At 39.7% G+C, this 14,652-nt stretch overlaps 2 protein-coding genes across 2 annotated transcripts; one reads left to right on the top strand and one right to left on the bottom strand.

Annotated features, from left to right (window-relative positions):
• Positions 1-4,726: 4,726 nt before the first annotated feature.
• mxtx1 (mix-type homeobox gene 1) lies at positions 4,727-6,521 on the bottom strand. Its single transcript, XM_088305317.1, has 3 exons — positions 6,500-6,521; positions 5,968-6,152; positions 4,727-5,434 (listed from the first exon to the last, which is right to left on the bottom strand). The coding sequence occupies exons 1-3, from the start codon at positions 6,519-6,521 to the stop codon at positions 4,727-4,729; spliced, it is 915 nt and encodes a 304-aa protein (XP_088161443.1).
• Positions 6,522-9,655: 3,134 nt separating this feature from the next.
• On the top strand, positions 9,656-14,014 carry tmem254 (transmembrane protein 254). Its single transcript, XM_088304953.1, has 4 exons — positions 9,656-9,891; positions 12,498-12,601; positions 13,381-13,440; positions 13,535-14,014. Exons 1-4 carry the CDS (start codon positions 9,805-9,807, stop codon positions 13,650-13,652), a joined length of 369 nt encoding a protein of 122 aa, XP_088161079.1. The 5' UTR covers positions 9,656-9,804; the 3' UTR covers positions 13,653-14,014.
• Positions 14,015-14,652: the final 638 nt, after the last annotated feature.

Here is a 14,652-nt window from a genome sequence, read left to right as displayed (position 1 = left end):
ACAATTACCTCATACATGTCGTACTCCAACTGAAGGCGTTGCATTGGAGTCACAGCTTTCTCTCGTCTACGTTTGACACGTCAAGTCACCCAGCAAGTCAGTGTCCTGGGATTTATAATATAATATCAGTTATTGCTTTCTGATAGGACGGTAAAATTCCCTTAGGCTAATTTAATGACTTCAAATTTGTATTTATTAACAATTAATGTAGTGTTATTGTAAACATGAAGGTTGTGCAGTTGTAACACCAATACTTTTAACATTACGGAAAAGCAACTGAGTTTACCACCATTGTCACCAAGTGGATATTGCAAAACACGTGCACTACACAGCAGTGGTCCCCATCCTATTTTGTGAAACGAAAACAAATGATTGAGACCACAGCCCACCCCTATGTTGAGTTTAGTTGTTGTAATTAGTCGGAGACCTAAGCTTGTTTCTCTTCAATGAGCCGGTCCCGTCTTGGCCTAATAGGGGACATAGGCCCCTCAAGTATGTTACTTGCAGGTACTGCCAGACCACTGCATAATTTTGCTTTAAAAATCTTGCTTTCAAAATAGCATGTTGGAAATGGAAGGAAGGTATGTGTGATTTTTTTTTGTTTTGTTTTTACAGCGTTGAAGGTTTCATATAATGCAGAGCAGGCTTGGTGCATAGAATCACCTGTAGCGCTAAATCTGTATTTTAAGAAGGAATCATGATTGTCTCTTGAAAGTATCTTTCTTTTTTGGGAGCTGTCAGCGCTCCTTCCCAAGTCTCATTATGTGGCCTTTTCCCCTTTCCAAAGAAGCTCTCCAATGCGTTTTTACCAATTTTTGCTAGCTTGTTGTCTTTTTTTCAAAATACAGTGTCAGGTCACCGACATGTTGGCCGATGCACGGGTGAATGCACCTGATTTTTAAAATAAAACCTCAGTCAGAATCTAATGAGAAATCCAATTTATTTTTCAGTCTCTCTGTGTGGCCTAGCACAGAGCTGAGCACGGAGCAGCCCAGCGATCAGGAACCACTGCGACAGTGAGGCTAATTCCTTTATTCCAAGTTACCTCCCCAGATGAGCTTTTATGTTTGAGATCATGAGCAGATCGTTTCTATTTTTGCAGCTTTAGCCTTTGCATCACTATGGTGAAGGTGAATTTTTGTCTCCACTGGCGGAGCTAGGATTCTTTTCCATATAAGCAGTTCTATAAGTCAAGCATATACACACATTCTATCTATAGTCAACTTTTCACAAATATTTTCCTAATGAAGTCACCTTTTATTCTACTGCTGTCATGGGTTGATGGCGCCAATGTTGACTATCCATGCAGTGCGGGTGGTTCCTATAGGGTGGCTTAGAATTGCTCAGGATCTCATTAGTGAGCTGCTGGCCTTCCCATTTCTCATGTGAATGACATTTAAATATCAACTATTTTTGTATGAGACTGTGGGTTTTATTGGAGTTGTCTTCCCAGACAATTCTGAAGATTTTCCCAATACAATCAAAACACAAGCTTTTATATGTACAATGACATTATTTTTATTTTCTATTTTCTCTGCATTAGGATATGGGCAATCTAACAAAATAAATCTCTGTGACACTGACGAATGACATCAGTCTATATGAGCTGTCTACTCTGCAAGGGGTTTAGCGTTCTATTTTTGGCATGACAAACAAGTGTATTTCCCTCACTTCCCCCGTATTCAATTTCAGGTATTGCCGTAGCCGTCGAGTCTATGCTATAGCCTATAAATAACATATGTGGGCACATGCACGTTGACAAACATCCTTCCCGTCCGTGAGCAACATTAATCACATTCTGGACACAGGCAAGAGATAAGCGAGAGTGGAGCAGTGCAATCACAAAGAGCCCAGATGAGCTCCTAAATTAGAGCGTGCGGCCAGTGTCAACTCCCTGGGAGGGTTTGGTTAAATTACAGGCTTTATTTTTAGTGATCCTAACCTTCATCGCCTGGAACTGCAGACAGCTGAGGACCATCACTCACGTCTGTGACCCCAGTTTCCCTTAAATAAAATATGTATGTTCATGCATTTGAGGAGTATGTATTAATGTATTTTTTAATGAATATTTGCTGCAATTTTGTTTCATGTGCATTCTAGTTTGACGTAAGCTAGAATTATAACCTTAGAATGAGAATATCATGATTGGATGGGAGTATGTGCTATGATCATTCATCAACGCTGTGACGAATTGCAAATATTTATGAATAACTATCTCCCTGTTTTTATAGTGCTAATTCAGTATTTTTTTTAAATTCCATAAATGATCAGTTTCATTCATTATTTTACAATATATACACATCAATGTTCACTGTGTAGTGAACAGTCCATAACATGCATGAAAAAGGCCAACATCATGACAGAGTTTGGTGTATGTCTTTGAGTTAAAATTTGCTTTATAACAACCATCATGCTGGTGTTATTTTTGAAATATTTGAGGTGGTGACCAGAAATATTCAGAAATACAAAATAGCGGCGGTTAAACCTCCTGAAATAAAACTCAATGATCACTCAATCACAGCTAGATTTTTTTTGGACTGGATATTAGCTTGTTGCATGCAGGAGATTTTTTTTTTGGTGATGACACAAATCTGAAAATGTAAACGGTTGCAAATTGGCTGGTAGGGAAAGGAGCATGTCGTGATTTGAACTTTGATGTCAGGTGTCTCTGCCATCTTATATCAGTTATCAATTAAAATCAATAGTGGTCAGTTTTCAGTGATATGAGGAGGACACGACAGTCTCTCACGTCTTAAGGAAAAAAGGTGGAGAATTGGGAGTAGCATCTAAAATCCACCAAAACCCATTCTTTGGTAAGTGGAAATTATTAATTTTTAATTGACATACAAGTGTACTGCTCATAGCCAATTAAAAATAATGGACTAAAATGACTCCGGATAGCTGGTTGTTCACCAGCGGAGAAGGAGAACACCTGTCCAGCATACATCAGACAGTCTGCACTATTTCCTGTGTTGAGCTATATTTAGTGAGAAGCACATCGAGGAGTCACACTCTCATTGTGAGTGATTTCCTGGCTCACGGAACTTACACCAGAGGCGAACAAAAGGACAACTCCCTTCCACTCATCTTGTGGATGAAGGCAGGAGACCAACATTGAGGTTCGGGGGGGGGGTGACACTGCGCATTCCAATTCCAAACAGTTTCAAGTCTAAAGCGTCACATCCTAAGACATTGGGCTTCTTCCTTTAAAGGTTTGTAAGAATTATGTGTCAACAAAACTCCCCTGCACAGGCTGCTGCAGGCAAAGAAAGAAATAGATTTGAGTAACTTCATAGGGGAGAGCTGCACATCCCCCCTTCAATAACAAAGTGACTTCCACCTTGAAACATAAGCACCGCAGATGAAGCAAATCATATGCTATCTTACACTCATCTAATAATGCTAAAATCTAATGACCTAATAACACTGTTATTTTCTGCCCATAAATATCCATGTTGTTATAAAAAAAATATATAGTTTTCCACATAGAAAATAATTGATTGATTCCTCGCTACTCAAAACATTTTGGCCAAATAATCTTCAAGTAGATAACTGGTTACAATATAGCTCAACAGGTCGTCTGGTTGGCCAGCAATTAAATGTGACGGGGTACTGGTTGGATATGTGTTGGTCGGTTTCAGAAATGACTCAAAGGGAACGATTTTTTTGGACTTGGGACTTTCTTGCCAAAAACTTGGGAATCTCTTGACTTGCAACTTGGTGTCTAAGTCACTTTACTGGCCTGAGACATGACCTATATGACTTGACAAATCATCTTGTTTATATTTTGATTCTGCATTTTAACACAGTTTGCCGTTTTAGGGAAGAGAGCAAGAAAGAGAAAAAAATGATTTTGTTTTGTTTCATTCACGCTTACCTGGCAACCCAGTCAGGTTCATTTGTTGGGATGGGAGTAACTCCAAGTGTCATTGATTTGAATTTATGGATTATTTAGTCAATGACGTTGGCGAAAATAGGTTTGCAAGTTGCATGGTTTGCACGGAATGAATACACAACGACGACAATGTCTAACGATCGGCATTGCAAAACTCACTCAGTTGCGTTTTCGTTGCATTATTTCCGGGCCAGTGGTAATATTTTGGGTCTGTTTCAAATTTTTAGATATATTCTGTATTGCAATAGTCAAAAAGTACTGGTATAAAATTATTTAAGTTACATTGCTTAATTATTATGGTCCTTGGATGACATTATTAACTTCATCTTTTTAAAAACATGTAACTAGTAATTTTATTGAAATACTTTTTATTATTATTATTTTAGTAACCCTCCCAAATATTTATGCATTATAATTTCCCACTTCATGTTTCTGTGGAAATGAACCAGCAACCATTCAAATGCGTGTCCTACTCACAAGCACCATCTAGTGGTCATTTGTCAACTTTCATTTTGGCATGAAAATAGAACAGTTAATGAGGCGTTTCCTACTGTCAGCAAAGCTTGAACCTTACCATAAACATATTCATAAAGAAAAGGTGGTGTTATTTTAGATTTATTTATATAAAAGTGCAGAAAAACATAAATATTTGTAATAAATAGAGGCTGAATCAATAAATACAACAGCGATAACATGCAGTATGAAAATGATCCCACGAGAAACACTTTGGCATTTTTTCTATGTACATGCCTCAGAAGCACCACATAACACAAGATAACCAAAATTTACATCTGATTTCTGATTCTTTTAAATTGTCCGCAGAGTGAGTCATCAGCACAGTGCTATTTTCTCATGAGTACCGTGGCTGTCCAGTCCTTCCCCTCCAAGCCAGGCCTCATCCAGCTCCCCTAGGATCTCCTGCAGGGACAACTCAGGCAAGGGTGCATGCTGGCCTACTGATGCAAATCCAGAACCCCTGCAACCCTTCGGAACACTCCATGAACCATCCAGCTGTGTGTAGCGACTCTCTGCTTGGGGACTTTTGTCGAGGCTGGCATCCCAGTATCCCGAGTCGGGGGTGTCGGGGCTGACGGAGTGAGTGCCGGCGCAGGTCGTGTAGTTCTGCTGCTCCGGGCACATGAAGGTGTGGGAGCTTGAGCTGTAGCTGCGTCCCTCCGCGGGAGACCACAGAGGGGTCATGGGGTCCGTCGGGGTGCTTGTCTGGGACCAATAGCCTCTCAGGTGCGGGCTGGGGCCGTTGCCCAGCGGTGTGCTCTGATGAGGACCATACATAGAGCCGTAGTGTTGCTGCTCCTCAATGGTGCGGTACATTGGAGGACACTGTCCATAAAAGCAGGATTCCTCAATCTCTTCCTTTACCCGGGTGGGGTAGGATGGCGGGGGGCCCTGTCGTCCCAGAGAGACTTGCCCACTCTGGTGCGGAGCTGGAGCATTTTGAATCGGACTATCAGCCTGCCACAGCCCCTTCTTGGCCCCTTTGCACTTCAGCGTTCGAGCTCTTCTGTTCTGAAACCACACCTGGGCAGAGCGGAAGACAAAAAACGGGAGGACACATCCGAAAAAGCAACAGATAAACAAACACATTCTGCTCCGTTAATCATTTTCTGAAAGCAGGGAGGGTTCAGATGAAGGCACTGTCAGCTGTGCTGACCCGAACCTCAAACAAAATCCTGATAAAAAAGTGCTTGAGTCATCTTTTGTTGAAAGAAATGAAGTGATAACAGTATCAACACTATGCCATTTGAAAACAGACCTTCCGAAGATAAGAAGATTTATTACAACATTTGTGGTTGCATGATGTCACCTGTACATGATTTAAATCAGCCTCCCCAGATTTTGGGTCGGGAAACTTTCTTAAGTTTTATAGAGCCGCTGTGTCATAAGAAGGGAAGCGATCCTCTGGTTGGCAAGCGTGCAATGACAACTTATAAACCTAACTTCAAAAACCATGCAATTCACAAACTATCTTGAAGATCTGAATTTACTACATCACTGTTTAAATTACATATAAAAATCTTAAACGAGGAACACTATGAAAGCTCATCCCCTACCTGGATGCGGGACTCCGGAAGGCCAGTCGTCTGAGATAAGCTCTCTCTGAGGCTGATGCCAGGGTACGGGTCGGTCTCGAAAGTGACCCGCAGGAGCTCCACGTGCTCTTTGGAGAAGCTGGTTCTCTTCCTGCGGCTGGCGCTGCGAGAGGAGGCGCTGCTGGAGGCCGTGGCTTTGGCGTCATCTGAGCGAAGGGGAAAAAAATGTCAGGTGGTACATCAGAAAAGCTCCAAAATACTCCTTCATGTATCCAACAATACAGACCATTGCTTGATAGAACATTTTTGAACTTGTACTGTCATCATGAAGCCATAAAAAAGGTGAACAGAGAACAATGAAAGTAGCAAACAATTTTGCACACCCAAATTGAACATAATGTCTACCTATCCCTCATCCATATTGAACATCATGTCCAGCTAAACTCGCTGGTCCAGACTTGAGTTCCACACTGTGCGCACAATCGAATATTTCTCTGCACTTTGCGCATTAAGAAAAGACACAAACGTACAAATGTACTGTATTTCCTCTTACCATTACTAGAGTCCTTCCACATGGCAGCACTTAAATGGATGACGGTCTGAACGCAAATGGATTTGTAACGGCTGTCTGATGTGACAGAGGTCAGTGTGGTTGTGTGTTCCTTGACTGTGTGTCCGCCGCTTGTGTCAGGATACCTTATATATTGATCAGCTGAGGACATGGTAAGGCAGCAACACAGTGTTGGGGTGGGGTTTATTCTTTGAGGAGAGTTGGTCAGCACCACAAGTGTGAGCCCCCCCCAACCACTCGACCCTCGTTATCACACCATCTTTATCAAAGTGTTTTCAAGGTCAATCACAAATGCGACATAAAAGAACTTTGAAGGATAGCCTCGTCGATACCACTTAACAAGTTCTCAAAACAGCTGTTGACGTCTTTGCTGTGTGACTATTTTGATGCTTTGCACATATCGGAAAAATAAGTTGATGAAAGAAATACTGCAAAGCACTTCAGCATTTCACAGAAAATGGTAATCTAATTTTGTGATGTATCACAAATACATGACAAGTATTGTCATTCTTTTATGTACATTTGTCAGCTCAAATTCTTAAGGCTGCGCAAATAAAGTTTTAAGGCACATGTTAAAGTAAAGTGCAGGTTAAGTAAAGTTAAGCCAATGTACAGGTTGTCACTGCAAATTGCCGTTTGAAAATTGGCCTGATTGGCTATGGTATGCAAAATAAAAAAATTAATATGTGAAATATGTAATATTTATAATATTGTTATTACTATTATCATTGTTAATAGTAGAAGTGTTTATCTCTCATTCAGGCATGATAATTGTTATATAATTTGCCATAAATAATCATTCCTTTATTCAGTTAGTCATTCACATATTGCTTTACTCCAAGCTATATTACTTCTCACTACTGTTTTGAGGATTATTGTGGTATGTTGGTTCAGATGCTGGATGGATGGATGATTACGATCATTTTCAGTAGTAGTAGTAGTAGTAATAAACATTTTAACACTCATTATCTTAATGTATTCTATCCTACATGACGAGGCTTCAGTGGTTGTCATCAACGCTCAGCACATCAATTCAGAAAAAGCATTTTGCAACAGTTATGTTTTCGTTTTGCAAACGTAAAATAGCAAAATATAAAAGCGTCTATCAAAGCCATGCCCTTATTTCCAAAATGGCTCCTGACAGTCATGAGACAAATTTAAGCGCTAACCCACCTTGGAAGATATGCAAGTCGCTGCACGTTAATCAGCAACAATGGTTTTAAAGAAAAACCTAGCAAAAAGCACATTTTGATCTGAAGCCCATCAGTGGTTACTCTTTTCTTTTCATATGCAAATTAGCTGGCTGCTATCACAAGGGGGAAGACAAAGGTGACTCATTATTCAATGATTAACTGGATGCTTACCTGGCCCTCCGTTGCAGCCTCATTACACTCAAGAGCCGCATCCAATTGAGTGGCAAGCTTGTCAAGTGGTTTAACATGTCCGGGCCTCAGCCAGGTTGTGTGCAAATGCTTTGACCTTTAGCCCCCATGTCGCCAACCTGCCTGAATTTGCTGAGCTGCCAGAAAGTGATTGTCATTCTTCTGATTTGATGTTTCACATGTAAGTTGTCAACATTGTATAGCCAGAAGCACGACGAAGAGCATTAGAACATGGAAGGACATACAGTTGAGCACCGTGAAAACGCCGCACAATGCTAAAGGTCAAAGTTGTATTTGCACATGTATGAGAAAACAGTGGAGTGTGAAGGTGACCCACAGCACCTAAACAAACTGAGACAATCTTTAATCTTTATCTGAGTAACCACTGGGATCAATGTCTCCAAGTGGAGATGGCTCCTCAAAGTCCCACCAAGTCGCTACAGAGTCCAGCCAAATCCTTTTAGAGATCAGAAGCCACATTTAGCTCAGTTTAGCATCTCCACAAAAAACTTCAGAACTCGCTGCTTCTGAATGTTATAACATCATGCTGAACATGTCACCTTCCTGAAGAGATGGACGGAATCCTTTTTTATTTTATTTATTTATTTATTTTTTTACATTTTGTTTTGCATATATCAACTGCCCCAGACCACCTTTGCTAAAATGTCCAAGATCCGCAGCAGTTGACCAATGTTATTAATAGATACGATATTAAAGAATTTATTTATTTAATAAATAAAAAGAAAATACTTGGGCCATTATTTTAGGAAGGTGACGTCAGTATTGCCATGATTTTCTGATTGTTTTCATAATTTTCTTTAAATAAGCATGGGAAAGAGCCTTGTCAAGGATGAAATAAGTGCTCTGGCCAAGTTGACATCCAATGATCAAGTCGTTCAATATTATGTGACACAAATGCTAAATCACTTAGACATTTTTGGGTGGTTTCTCATAGTTTTTGCAAAGTGCTATTTTCCATTCCATTTCGTTCATCACATTTGCACCAATGTAACAAGAAACATGTGACAAATAATATCACACATATCTATCACGATTGATAATTCAGCCATTGATTTTGATCCATAACCATAGCCCCCAATTTTACACTGATTCTGTATCTATATTAATCAAATTTTATTGATTTACTAAAACATAACAGAAGTTGATTTATAGCTAGGAAAAGGCTATTTCTAAAAAGTAACTTTTAAGTGAAGCTGTAATTAGCATGTAACATTATTCCAATTCAACACTGTGTAACTTGAGATATCAGTGACAGCCTTATCTTAACATCCTGTTACAACACTTGCATCAATCAACAGGATAAAGGCGGGTCAAACTAAATTAAACAGCCACAAATACTGGATACAGAAAGAAATACGAAACACAAATACAAAAAATGGTTTGATTTGGTATGGCAATTTATTTTCATTAATTTCATGAGTTTGTCGTTTTCAGAAGCCACAACATTTTTTTTATACAGCGTGGCTGCCTCGTGGTGAATGCCAACTCAAATTAGTTAATAAATTAGAGATTTAGTAAATAATTAATTATAGTATTGTTTGTAATTTTTGTAACGTCTAAATGTATTTTGTCGTACAAGGAAGACCCCACCTCCTTCTCTCTAGTTTAAGGGCAGGTGATATTTTCACAACCACAAAGGGGCGCTATTACAGTCAATGACTTGGGTGGATCAAGAAAGCAAAACCATTTTAAATAAGTAAATGAATGAATAAGTTACAGTTCTAAACGCACATGTCACCGAGTGTGTTAGTGTGTGTCAATATGCAAATATGATGCATGCAGGCCGTCCGCTGCAGTGTCGACCGATAGCGTTTACACGGACATATTTGACGGTTGCACCAGTATGCAACTGCAGCGGCGTTAGTTGTAGCAGCAGCAGCAGCAATGGCCAAAAGTGATGGAAGTAATTATTTTAAAAGAACCAGCCTCTTCTGGATCGTCTCCATTACGTTCGGCGTGGGGTATTTTGCTGTGAGTAAAGCGAATGAAATATCCTCCAATTTGAAATGAGTATGATGTTTGCTGTTTTTGTGAAATTTATGTCAACCTGCGCTTGTTGCGTTTAATGTATTCAGGATACCGCAACTTTAACGACAAACATTTGTGGATCTTTTTATTTCACAACAGGCTTTGTACTACGTGTACAATTACTCGAATGGCCATCATGTACCACTTCGTATTTTGTGACAGTTTTATTCCGGCGTAAATGTGTCTTCCGAGGCCATTGTCACTGTTTGTTGTTCATAAGTGTGTTTTATCTTATCGCAATCACTGTGGCGTCCTCAAAAAAAGGCGAGTTTGAGTTTTGCGCAAGGTCCAAAATGCAAGTGAACACGTCTTGATTTACTGGAGTCAAGTCAAACCGAAACCTTTCGTTTACATTTGGGCCAAACCTCTTTCAAAACTTGACATTTTAAAATATTTGATCAGTTGACTGCTGTGCAAACGCGTTTAAAATATGACCCGAGTGTTTACTTTGAATGCTCAGCTGTGCACATGTCCCCGTGTTGTTGCCACGTTGCACTTTGTCGCGTTAAAGTATGTGGTTGCACTGAATCAACTTCTTGAAAAAGTAGCTCTTCCGTGATGAATATACTTCAACAACTCACTGTCCTTAATTCAATTTTAACTTTTAGCCGTATAAAATGGATTGTTAGGTGAATGTTGGAATTTAAACGAGACGTGTACAACAGTTGTGTGCAAAGAGCCCTAACTTCGAGTGGGTTTTTCGTATTTTGAATCCAGCAGCCTTTGTCCACATGGACACAAACCTGACAGGACTCAGGTGGCACACACTGGACATTAGATTAGTTACACCAGCGTAATCAAACATTTATAGATTTTGAGTACTTAGCCAAAGTACTCTCACATCACATGAGTACAAGCGCAGATGCATAAATACATGTAAGTAGAGGAGACTAACTGACTTGGAAAAGTACTATAGTGCAAAAGTAAAAATGTATGTATTTTTGTCAGTAGCCAACTGCACCCAAATAATATCCCTCTTTTTATTTCAGAGATTCAAGTGAAAGTCACAGTGACGACTGAATGGTTTAGCAACAAGTGGAATTATTTTATGAAACGTCATAGCACAAATTCCAATGCAAGATTTTATAGGTCAAACTTGCATCCATTCATCCATTATCTGAACCGGTTCTCTTCATGAGGGTCGCAGGGGTGCTGCAGCCTTTCCCAGCAGTCTTCGGGCATTTGGCAGAGTACACCCTGGACTGGCTGCCAGCCAATCGCAGGGCACACACATAGACGAACAACCGTAGGCGCTCACACTCACGCCTAGGGGCAATTCAGAGTTTCCAATCAACCTGCCATGCATGTTTTTAGAATGTGGGACATTGGGAGGAAACTGGAGTACCCGGAGTCAACGCACACACGATCGAGGAGAACATGAAATTAGCTACTAACTGAAAAAAATGCACGATACCTGTATGTGTTTTTTTGGGCAATTAATTAGTAGATGAGTAATATTTGAACGCCAGAAGCTGGTGGTTTTCAGGCTGGCACAAGACCAGCACGAGCAAGCACGAATAATTTTGTCGCCAACATCATCACACAATTCCCTTAAATAAGGCTATGGATGGGGAAAATCTTGCTTCTCCAAATCCGTTATCTAAAAACTCACCAGCTCTCGTTCCACCATGTTGCTACGGTCCCTGCTTTTCCGCCATATAAGACCCCCAAGATCTTAAATCAGTCAAGTTTGTGGTTGACTTAACCTCTCCCTATTTACGTTTGTCGTTGGCAGTCGAGAAGTTTTTGTAATTTTTCTGCAAACCACAACCATAAAAAAATATTGTCCATCAGAAATTAGTTTTGTATTATTTTTGTAGTTTTGATACATTCCAGGACCGGTGCAAAATGATTTGTCAACTTTTGACTTGACAGCAGTGTTTTTCCCTGTGCTGACCATCAATGGAATAAGTCATTTAGTCAAAAGTAGAGGTGTATCGGATAATTGACAACTAATCGGTTATCAAATGGATCATTATTTTGGCTCTCTCAAAACCTGTTTGTTCTTAAAAAATGAATAGAATGCTGTAGATACAACACTTTTATAAATGACTGGGATTCTTTGGAGAAGTGCAAAAGATATTAATAAAAACTTCCTAAACGATGACTCATCATCTATATTAGGCTCTCTACAACTTCTTTCAGTCTTGCCGTTTTCTAGTCGTTTCCAGCATGCATACTGTACTGTACTGTAACGCCGTCGCCCTGAGGTGGTGCGTGTGGGTGCATCAAATGCAATTTTCAGCGGCCTGTTGCAAACAAGAATTGAACTTTGTTCGACATTCAATCCATGCAGTCATGCTCCACATCTGCACCGAACCTGTTCACAGCGTAGCCAAACAGTACAAACGCGGCCAGTGTTGCTTTGCCTTCACCATTAGGAGACGGAGGCCATCATATGTGCTGTGGCTTTTCCACTTCCACAAAACAAGAACAGAAGTTCTGTTAGAGTTGACCAGCTAGATATTTGGCAGTCACGTAGTGATTTCATAGTTTTGTCATCTGGTGTGTGTGTTTTATAATAACCAACACTCTTCTTTCTGTTGCAGTGCATTGTGTTTGCACCTGAAATAATACCGTACCATCTCCTGGGCCCATTTGGTACCTTCTGCAGATATCTTGTTGACAACCATGCTAGCGGCCTGTACAAAGGGTAAAGTGCAAATTCTTGTAAATGTACGATGCTTCTTTTGTCTTAAAAGATCATCTCGCATAATTGTACAACATTTAATCAATGGTGCTTCACCACCACGCCCACTGGCACAATATGTTGTCACGTGATGGCAGAGGGTGGCAATAAGCACAACAATAGGATTCTGGTTTCATGTTGGCTCATTTGCAAGACGGTCGCTTTTGCCAGGCAAATTTTCCTCACGTGACTCCTGATGAGCTGCTTCTCACGCCACACCTCCTTGTCAATAGATTGGGAAAATATATACATTTTTTTATATCCAAACAGAGTTGATGTAAAAAGTTGACACCCCTGTTTGAAGACAAAGCAAAATTATTTCATAACCTTTCCCCACTATTGCCACCTATAACATGTTCACTCAGTTGGGGTAAAAAGACTCTTTTAGATTTGGGTGAAGTAACAAGAAACAACTGCTATGTGGTTGCACAAGTGTACACACCCTCTTTCTTACAACTGCAGATGTTTGTTCAGAAATAACCGTCCATATTCAAACTCAAGTCAAATACGAGTCAGCTTCCACCCGCCACCATTCAAAGTGCCTCAAAATGACCGCAAATAAACTTCAGCTGTTCAGTTGCTGTCTGCAGGTAGCTTGCATAGCATCAGAGGGATTGTTTTTTTTTTTTTTTTGCATAATTCATTATATAAATAATAATAGACCTAAACCTTGAACAATGCAAAACTAAAATGTTTTTCTTTAATATGATTTGCATTTTGTTTTTGTAAACATGTTTTTTCAGGTGGTGGGCGACCTGGGCGATCCATGTGGTTGAGGCCTTGGTCTCCTTGAAAGTCTGCAGGTAAGAACGAGGAGATTGTCCACTAGATGTCGCTGTTGTGCAAAATGGAAGCTGAACCTGAAATTGGAATTCCATCTATGACTTTGTGTTTCAGGAATAAAGGCATCACCATGCCCACCAGCTACTTGTGGTTCTTCCAGACTTTTGTGTTTGGCTTCGCCTCACTCGGCCTGCTCATCAAATACAGCCCAGAGCGGCGCAAAAAGCACTGAAATGTCCTCAAAAAGCGACAAGAGAACATTTTGTAACCTCGGAACATGACACTAGTGCCTTTTCTCTTTCAAGGTTTCTTGAAACTTTAAAATATTGAAGTGAAGTATTCCGTGAGCTAGATCAAAGTATTTTGTTAACTTGAATAATGTGTTGCTGTGACTATCTTATTGTATCGAATATTTTCTCAGAAGAAATAGTTTTTAATACAGGAAAAAGTATTTCGGGAGATTAATAGCAAGTTTATGAAACGTTTTCATACATTCATGATGTTTACATTCCAGGAATCTTCCAGCTGATATAACAATGTTGCACTTGGCGTTCTTAATGCTAACATTTGGAATAAAAGTTCTTACAAACATCAGATTGTGTGTTTCTCTTTGTGAATGTTCTTGTTTTTAATCAAATAATATCCAAGTAATTCAACTAAATCATAAAGGAAATTCAATGTTCATTTCATGGTCATACTGCTGCAAACCAAACAGGTGAAGCGCCAATTTTGGTTTGCCTGTAAGCTGCTGCTTCGACAAATGTTAATTCGGAACATAATTCACACAAATAACGCTGGAGATGATTTTTATTTTTTAGTTAATATTTTTTTTGTTTTACCTTGAAATATCACAAAGGGTCTTGTGATATCAGTTCCACACAAAAATCACATGACTAGTTTGTAAACCAGTAAAGTGGAAAGATAAATCTGTTACTATTATTTGAGAAGCCCTTTCTGTACTGCAGGCCGAGCCAGTAAATTATTTGCTCGGAAAACTGGTGACTAGACAATGGCAACACGTAGAAATATTTGGCCGCTCCAAACTGAAACCTTTGGAAGGGTCCAAAAGGTAACAGTGTTCCACCTGGTCATTTTAGGGATAGTGATTCAGGATTTTAAATGATGATTGACTTTTCATAGGCAAGTGTTGCTTAGTTTTTGAAGCAAGTTTGTTCGTGTTTTTTTTCGTTTTGAATTTTTTTACCCTAACGATATGGAGTATTTGTTGAGTG

This window comes from Idiotropiscis lumnitzeri, chromosome 9 (assembly GCF_059441095.1).
Source record: "Idiotropiscis lumnitzeri isolate Australia: NSW breed Sydney's pygmy pipehorse chromosome 9, RoL_Ilum_1.0, whole genome shotgun sequence".
Classification (NCBI taxonomy): Eukaryota; Metazoa; Chordata; class Actinopteri; order Syngnathiformes; family Syngnathidae; genus Idiotropiscis; species Idiotropiscis lumnitzeri.
Note: the sequence above shows the minus strand (reverse complement) of the source record. Positions and strands in the feature narration are given on the sequence as shown.